Source organism: Ipomoea triloba, chromosome 13 (genome assembly GCF_003576645.1).
Source record: "Ipomoea triloba cultivar NCNSP0323 chromosome 13, ASM357664v1".
NCBI classification, from domain to species: Eukaryota; Viridiplantae; Streptophyta; class Magnoliopsida; order Solanales; family Convolvulaceae; genus Ipomoea; species Ipomoea triloba.
Genome location: NC_044928.1, coordinates 9,780,662 through 9,790,092, shown reverse-complemented (window position 1 = coordinate 9,790,092; position 9,431 = coordinate 9,780,662). Strand labels below are relative to the sequence as shown.

Sequence of the window (9,431 nt, the reverse complement as noted above, 5' to 3'; positions counted from 1 at the left end):
AGTTTTTCCAGTTTCTAAACTATGTATTTCAACTGCACCAAGAGGAAAAACATCAGTGACAACAAAAGGTCCTACCCATCTAGAACGCAATTTACCAGGAAAAAGTTTCAATCTAGAATGATAAAGTAAAACTTTTTGACCAATAGAAAATATTTTCCTGGAAATCTTTTGATCATGGAATGCTTCTGTTTTTTCCTTGTAAATTCTAGAGTTTTCGTATGCATCATTACGAATTTCTTCAAGCTCTTGCATCTGCAACTTCCTCTACTCACCGATTTCATCCATCCTCATGTTACGTTGCTTAACAGCCCAGTAAGCCTTGTGTTCCAACTCGATTGGGAGGTGGCACGGTTTACCAAATACCAAACGATAAGGAGACATACCTATTGGAGTTTTGTAGGCCGTTCGATAAGCCCATAAAGCATCATCAAGTCGTGTACTCCAATCTTTCCTGTTTGGGTTAACAGTCTTCTCAAGTATGGACTTGATTTCCTTGTTTGAGATTTCAGCTTGTCCATTGCTTTGTGGATGGTAACCTGATGAAATACGGTGAGTAACATCATATTTTTTCATCAACGCTTCCACCATTCTATTGCAAAAATGTGTTCCACGGTCGCTTATTATTGCTCTTGGCATCCCAAACCTGGTAAAAATATTAGATTTAACAAACTCAACAACAACTTTAGCGCAATCAGTCCGCGTGCCCTTAGCTTCAACCCACTTTGACACATAATCCACAGCAAGAATAATGTAGACATTATTGTAAGAAGAATGAAAAGGACCCATGAAATCAATACCCCAAACATCAAATATTTCACAAACAATGATGGGGTAAGTGGCATTTGATCCTGGTAACCCAAATTTCCAGTTTTTTGACACTGTGCACATGTTTTGCAAAACATATAGCAATCACGGAATAAAGATGGCCAAAATAAACCACATTCCAACACTTTACGAGCTGTTCTTGTTGGACCAAAATGTCCTCGACATGCATATGAATGACAAAAATTCAAAATGGAAGGAATTTCTTCTTGAGATACACACCTTCGGATTATTTGATCGGAACAATGCTTCCACAAATAGGGGTCATCCCAAACATAATATTTGGCATCACTCTTTATTTTATCTTTTTGAGATTTAGACAAATCAATGGGTAATGTTCTGGTAACTAAGTAATTCACAATATCAGCATACTAGGGAATTATCTTTTGGACAGAAAAAAAGATGTTAATCAAGAAAATCATCTTGTAATGGCGAAGGTTTTTCACTTGTGATCAGCCTACTTAGGTGATCAGCAACTAAATTTTCTGCACCCTTTTTATCTCGTATCTCCAGGTTAAACTCTTGTAATAAGAGCATCCACCGAATGAGTCTGGGCTTTGCTTCTTTCTTTGAAAGCAAGTACTTGAGAGCTGCATGGTCAGAATAAATAATCACTTTAGTACCAAGTAAGTATGAACGAAATTTTTTAAAGCAAAGACAATAGCTAAAAGTTCTTTTTCTGTTGTGGTATAATTGCTTTGTGCACTATCAAGTGTTCTTGAAGCATAGTAAATAACATGTGAAACTCTTCCAACTTTTTGCCCAAGTACAGCTCCAACTGCATAATTGTTGGCATCGCACATAAGTTCAAACGGAAGATCCCAATTTGGTGACTGAATTATTGGTGCAGATGTCAACATATCTTTCAGTGTATCAAATGCACTTTTGCAAGCCTCATCGAACTCAAATGTCAAATCTTTTTGTAATAACCGACACAATAGATTGCTGATCTTTGAAAAATCCTTTATAAATCACCTATAGAGACCTGCATGACCAAGAAAAGAACGAACCTCCTGCACACTAGTAGGGTAAGGCAAAGATTTAATAACGTCTACCTTAGCTCTATCCACTTCAATTCCTTTAGAAGATACCACGTGACCCAAAATAATGCCTTGATCAACCATGAAGTGACATTTTTCAAAATTTAAAATAAGATTTTTTTCAATGCATCTTTCAAGCACTTTTGTGAGGTTAGCTAAACAGGCATCAAATGAATCACCATAGACTGTAAAGTCATCCATGAATACCTCTATAAAAATCTCTACAAAATCTGAAAAGATACTAACCATACACCTTTGAAACGTAGCAGAAGCATTGCAAAGACCAAAGGGCATCCACCGAAATGCAAAGGTGCCAAACGGGCATGTGAATGTTGTTTTTTCTTGGTCTTCAGGTGCAACTGGAATCTGATGAAAACCTGAAAAACCATCTAAGCAACAATAATGGGAACGACATGCTAAACGTTCAAGCATTTGATCAATAAATGGGAGTGGGAAATGATCTTTTCTAGTTGATGCATTTAATTTCCTGTAATCTACACACATTCGCCACCCATTTTGAATACGAGTGGGCACCAATTCACCATCATCATTTTCTACCACTGTTATACCTGTTTTCTTTGGGATAACGTGCACAGGACTTACCCACTTGCTATATGAAATTGGATAGATTATACCTGCATCAAGAAGTTTCAGGATCTCTTTCTTAACCACTTCCATCATGGATGGGTTCAATCGGCGCTGGGCTTGTTTAGACAGTTTATAATCATCTTCTAGCAATATCTGGTGCATACAAGTGGAAGGGCTCAATCCCTTAATATCAGCTATAGTCCAACCTATAGCTTCCTTATATTCTCTAAGCACTCGGACCAACTTTTCTTCTTCTAATGTAGACAATTTGTTGGAGATTAGCACGGGAAGAATCTCTCCATCCCCTAAGAATGCATATTTTAGATGATCTGGCAATGGTTTCAGTTCTATCTTTGGGGCCTGTATAACAGAAGGCAGGAGTTTTGTGCTAGATGTAGGCAATTCAATATAATGAACATTATATTTCATGTGCTTTAGTGACTCCAACTCATTAACAATATCCTGCAACTCAAAATTCAAAGAAAATTCATTCATGATTTTCTTTAATCCATCTGGTGTAAAATTCATGTTTAGTGCAACCTCTAAGGCATCACTATCAGTCAAATAAGAAATTTTCTGCACGAGAGGGTCAACAGCATCTATGAGAGAAACAGATGACACATCATCAGGGTATTTCATGGCATTATAAATGTTAAACTTAATGAGTGCACCATTAAATTCCATTGTGAGTGTATCATCATGCACATCAATTTTAGTTTTAGATGTTTTCAAAAATGGTCTTCCTAATAAGATCAATGAAGAATTTGGAGAATTGTCTTCCTCCATGTCTAACACATAGAAATCAGCAGGAAAAATCAATCCATCAACTTGTACTAAAACATCCTCCAGAACCCCGATAGGATAAACATTAGATCTATCAGCAAGTTGAACAATTACACCAGTTTCTTTTAAGGAACCAACATTTAAAGATGAGTAAATAGATAAAGGCATCACATTGATTGAAGCTCCTAGATCTAACATTGCTCTTTCAACATTAACATTTCCAATTTTGCAAGGGATAGTGAACATACTTGGATCTTTGCATTTAGGAGGTAATATTTTCTGAAGGATAGTTGAAACATTTTCCCCCATGTTTACCATTTCATTGCCTTTCAATTTTCTTTTATTGGTACACAACTCTTTCAGAAACTTAGCATATTGAGGAATTTGTTTAATAGCGTCAAGTAAAGGGATATTTACCTCAACCTTTCGAAATGTCTCAAGTATTTCTTTTTGTTCTTCCGCCTTTTTTGAGTTTGCCAATCTACTAGGGAAAGGGGGAGGAATTACCAAAGTCTCTGGACTTTCTTTGGCAAGTTTTTGATCATTTTGGGGTGGATAAACTTCTTTTTCATTTTCTTCATCTCAGTTGTGTTTGCTTCTCACTTGAGTAGGTTTTGGCAACTCTTTTCCACTTCTCAAGGTAACTGCACTTGCATTTTGCTTTGGGTTTACAACGGTTTGTGAGGGTAACTTACCTTGAGATTTCAATCTACTCACAGTAGATACTAGCAGGCTCATTTGACTTTCTAAGTGTTGAATACGTGTTCTTGTTTCTTGCTGAAATTGTTGTGTGTTAGTGGCAAGTGACTTAACGATATCTTCTAACGACATACTTGAATTAGAAGATGGTTGTTGTGAAGATGAAGGTTGTTGCTGAATGGGTTGTCTTGGCTGAAAGTGTGGGAACTGTGGACGTGGCTTGTAGCTGAAATTTGGATGATCCCTCCATCCTGGGTTATATGTATTTGAATAGGGATCATAATTTCGTTGTGGTTGGCCTGGAAAGCCTCCAACTGCATTAGCTTGCTCACAATAATCATATTGAAGTGTCGGACACATGTCTGTTTGATGTCCAGTAGCAGCACATATCCCACAAGCTTTTACTTGCTGCGTACCTCCTAGAGCTAACTGTTGAACAAGAGTAGTTAAGTGAGATACTTTATTCTCAAGGGAAGAAATGTTCACCTCATTCACTCTTCTAGAAGGTGTGTCCTGTCTACATCCAAATTGTTGTGAATTGGCAGTCATTATGGATATCAAATCCCTAGCTTCACGAGGAGTTTTGTTCACTATAGCACCTCCACTAGCTGCATCCATCATCTTTCTTTCCATGGGAAGCAATCCCTCATAAAAGTATTGAATTAGAAGTTGTTCAGAAACTCCGTGTTGAGGGCAACTTGCACACATTTGCTTGAAGCGTTCCCAGTACTCGTGGAGAGTCTTTGTGTCTCTTTGCTTGATGCCACATATTTCCCTTCTAATGCTAGCAGCTTGTGATGCAGGGAAAAACTTTTCAAGAAACAATCTTACCATTTCATCCCATGTGTTTATTGAGCCTGAAGGAAGGTAAAATAACCAATCCTTTGCTCTATCGGCTAATGAAAATGGGAAAACACGTAGTTTAATTTGATCTTTCGTCACTCTTTGCGGTTTGAAGCTCGAATACACCACGTGGAACTCCTTTAGGTGCTTATGTGGATCTTCATTTTCAAGACCACGAAATGTTGGAAGTAGTTGAATCAAACCTGACCTTAATTCAAAACCAACCTCTAAGGCAGGATGTTGAATACAAAGGGGTTGTTGATTTAGATTTGGTGCAGAAAGCTCCCTTAAAGTTCTTTGTTCTTCAGCCACTACTTGATTTTCGGCCATTGTTTGCTCTTTTTTGGAATCACAACAAGAGGTAGTTGATTCAGTTGTGGTAGTTGATTGAAGAGATGTTGATGGAAGTACTCTACTTTTACACAATCTAGTCTCCTTCCTTAACTTTTTTGCAGTCTTCTCAATCTCAGGATCGTATTGCAATTGACCCGTACAAGAAGAACGTGGCATAAAAAATAAATCTAAATGACACCAATCCCCGGCAACGGCGCCAAAAATTTGATGGGTGTCGAAACCAACAAATAATAAATACTTACCCTTATGAATTGTAATAGCGATGAGTAAGGTCGTATCCACAAAGATTGGTTAGACTTATTTTTAGCAATAGATTTAATAAATAATGAGATGGGAATATAAACTTAAATAGTAACAATAAAATGAAAAATAATATCGAATAGCAAATAATTATCAAATAACTGTCAATGGCAACTAGTATCCAACCCAAGGCATAATATCAATTTAATTCTAACAAGACAGATATTGATTCGTAAGCCAAACTAACTTTACTCTTTACTAGATTGGTTATGGTTATTAACAAGCTCTAACAACCTGTCTTTTCTTACTTCGTTGGTAATCAAAACAAACTCTTTAATTACTTCTCTAGCTAATAAACAACCCTAAACAAGCTCTTAGGATTTAATTTACTAACAACATTAATCGAATTAGAAAGACTACCAATCCTAGCCAACAAACTCATAAGCTCGGTTCATTTAAGCTAGACTATATATCTTCATAACACAAACTAAAAATCAGTTATAATCAAATTGTGCTATTTGCTACCAACATCAGAATACTTAAACAATTACGGATTCAAGGTTCGGACTAGCAATTTAATAACTTGACAATTGAACAATGGGCCCTATTGCAACAATTAACCAAGCAATAATTTAAATAAATATAATAGAAGATATATAGATAATAAAGTGCAAAGAATAATTTAGGCTAAATAAATCTTACTGGTCTTGTAGAATCAAATTTCAATAATCCTCGAATTGGAAAAATAAGAACTCAGCAGGACATCGTAGGGATGCTTACAATATAAAATAGAATTCTTTTGTACAAACTTGATTGATTCTACTGAAAGGAATAATCCCTATTTATACTAATTTTGGCACCTTAATAGCTAAACAAACAACCCTAAATTTCCTAGCAACCACAAATTAAAATTGATGGGTTTCAACCATACAAAACCTAATAAAATAAAATAAATAATTCTTGACCAGGGAAGATTAACAAAAATAGCGCCAAGCACTCCAACCATTTTTGTCCGTTAGTTGCTGTCATCCTCGCTGCTCGTACGTGGATGCCGCTGAAATCGTCGCAGCAGTCCGTGAAAGTCGTTCGTCATTCGCAAGTGCCGATGCCGTCGCTGCAGTGCTGCTAACTACGTAACATATAGAGTTTGAGTTAGCAAATATGTTAAATTGGATTTTGAGTTAGCAAATATGTTAAATTGGATTTTGAGTTAGCAAATATGTTAAATTGGATTTTGGGCTGCTGAAAATATAAAACTTATAAAATATTTAGCATATCCATTAAGCTTAGTGTGGGCCAACTAGACAAAGAAATAAATAAGCCCATCTTTTATTACTTATATAATCTTAATAGTCTAAAATGCTTAATCATAACCATTAAGCTGAATTATTAAATAATTAGTACAAAACATAGAATAAAGTTCAAAATAAATATAATGTTAAATAAATAAAACTAATTTATTATAAAAATTAATCTAAATTAAATATAAAAATAGTGCTTATCATACACCTGTAGGACGTGATAAGTTCGTTTTACGGAGGTCTCACGAACGAGGGGAAAATTTTATTGGACCCCTTGTCACATGGTGCATTTGTATCATCATCCCCATCCAACGCGAAGGAATTGATAGAGAAGATTTCATCCAACACCTCGTTTTGGTATAACAAGAGGGAAAACCGCACCGGAAAGTATGAAGTGAAAGACAATGTCGCGAGTGATGCAAAAGTGGAGGCTATGAACCATGAGAAAAAAAAAACTCCAAGCCATGGTGGAAAAGTTAGAGGCTAAATCGAAGCCGTGTATGGCGTTGACTTTGTATTGCAACATTTGTGGTGGACCCCATGATACCAATATATGCACTTCCACCTCCGCTAGTGAAGAAGTGGAGGTGGTGGATAACCAAAGGGAAAATGGCTTCAATGCGTATGGTAGTGAAGGAAACAACCAAGGGTGGAAACAAAGAGAAGGTTGGAGTAATGTAGGAGGGTTCCAAGGGAGACCTCAAATGAACCAAGGTGGCAAACCCACCTATGGCCAAGGTGATAGAGGCCGAATTGCGTATGGCCCACAACAAGGAGGAGAAAAGCAAATGAATCACTATAGGCCGAATTTTATTTCCCAAATGAACCACCCGAGGCAAAGAAGAGATGATCTAAGAGAACTTGAAAAGAGGTTATCCAAAGCTACGATGGAGCTTAAAAATGATAGGGTGAATCTCAAGCATGAGATAAAACAAGATATAAGGCAAGAAATTGCGGCGCTAAGGTAAGAATCAAAGTCCATGATGAAAACCATTGAGAATCAAATTTCACAAATGTTCAACGGCGAAAATTGTTTGAAAATGAGGATGATGTTGATGAGTTTGCTTGTATAGGCAAAGAGACTTCGACGCTTATCTCTACAGGGTGCCCCATCAAAAAGGGTGATCCCAAGACTTTTGTAGTTCCATGTTCTATCAAGGACATGGAATTCCACAAAGCCTTGGCCGATCTCGGAGCCTCCATAAACATCATGTCGTTAAGTGTCTTTGAAACATTGCAATTGTCATACTTGAGTCCGACTAGGCTCACCCTTCGACTAGCCGATGAGACCATCCGGTATCCCAAAGGTGTGGCGGAGGATGTGCTAGTCAAGGTTGGAAACTTTGTGGTGACCATAGACTTTGCTGTATGTGAAATGAGCAAGGAGGAATCTTTCTGTTCTTTGATTTTGGGAAGGTTTTTTTTGGCCACTTGTCTTGCCTTGATTGATGTAGGCATGTGGGAAATTACCCTTCGTTTTGATGGAAATAAAGCAAAGACCGAAATGGTCAATTGTGTAAAGGTAGGAAATTGTGCTTCAAAACAAATGGTCAAGGTGAAATGATTGGGTACAACAGCATTATCTCCGTCGTAAATGGCATTGTCAATAATGGCATGACCTAGTCCAGAATTTCTCTGGGGAGCTCAGTTTGCGTTTTGCTTTGACCGCTTTTATGCCAAATGAGGACGGGACGCACTACTTTCGTCGGAATCTCCTATCTGACTTCCGGTCGGACGGTTAACTAACATTCACCCCTCAGCCCGTATGCCCAACTGTTCTTACCCCGACGGTTGGATATGATCGAATGCACTTCTTCTCAAGCTAGACTCTGCTTCCAACGCTTCTACCGAACCCAACCAGGTCTGCACCACCTAACAAGGTTGGGGAGAAGGTTCGTGATGACTCATGGGTGCCCTACGTTCTAACTAGGTCTGGCGAAGCTCGAGTTTCCTTTCCCTGAGCACCACTGTAAATGTTGGTTCTAGTGTAGTTGGGGCCTCCATATATATTGGCTACGAGTACATAATCGGCATTAGCTAGAACAAATAAGCTAGAGGATAAAACCACGACGAATTTTTCCACTATTGGAAGGTCGGGTCTAGCATCCCAACCGGGTTTATGGGAAACTGATAAGTCATTTGTTCGGGCATTTGGCTGGGGGTGGTAGGGAACGTCAAACCCTTGTTGATCATATGAACTGCTTCCCCTGATGCTTCCCCCATCCCCCCCCCCCCTCGAGGAGTTTGATTAAGGTCCATCCGAGTATTCAAATGGGACCGTAGATCTAAACTACTTCTACCTCAGGCTCGTTGAAAAAGTCTAAGTAAGGAATAAGGATACATATTTTGGGATCGGTAAGAGCGTAAAGATAACTTTTTGTATCGGATCCCCACAGACGGCACCAAATTTATAGTGTAAATACCCAGTTATACGGAGTGTGGGTCGGATCGTATCTGGGTCCTAGTTTAGCTTTTAATGAGTTCAAGTAACGAGCTCAGGGTAACTGAATAGAGGCAGAGGGTCCCAAGCATATATGTGGTAGGTGAGAATGCCAAAAGTCTCCTCAAACAGCCATAAATGTGGTATTTATTGGAGAAAGAAAGGGACACATGCCGGGCTCTAGACAAGATTGACACATGTCGTACATGTAGTCGATAGGCTCGGGAATGCGCCTAGGTGGCCACGTGTGCAAAGATTCCAGACCGTTCACTGAATCTTTGGCTAGTAGTCGATAGGCTCGGGAATGCGCCTATGTAGTCG

General features: G+C 38.3%; 1 protein-coding gene across 1 annotated transcript; it reads right to left on the bottom strand.

The window, feature by feature from the left end:
• Positions 1–2,211: 2,211 nt before the first annotated feature.
• On the bottom strand, positions 2,212–5,105 carry LOC116001167. The gene is made up of 3 exons (XM_031241057.1): positions 3,929–5,105; positions 2,365–3,808; positions 2,212–2,251 (listed from the first exon to the last, which is right to left on the bottom strand). The coding sequence occupies exons 1-3, from the start codon at positions 5,103–5,105 to the stop codon at positions 2,212–2,214; spliced, it is 2,661 nt and encodes an 886-aa protein (XP_031096917.1).
• Between the last annotated feature and the right edge of the window lie 4,326 nt (positions 5,106–9,431).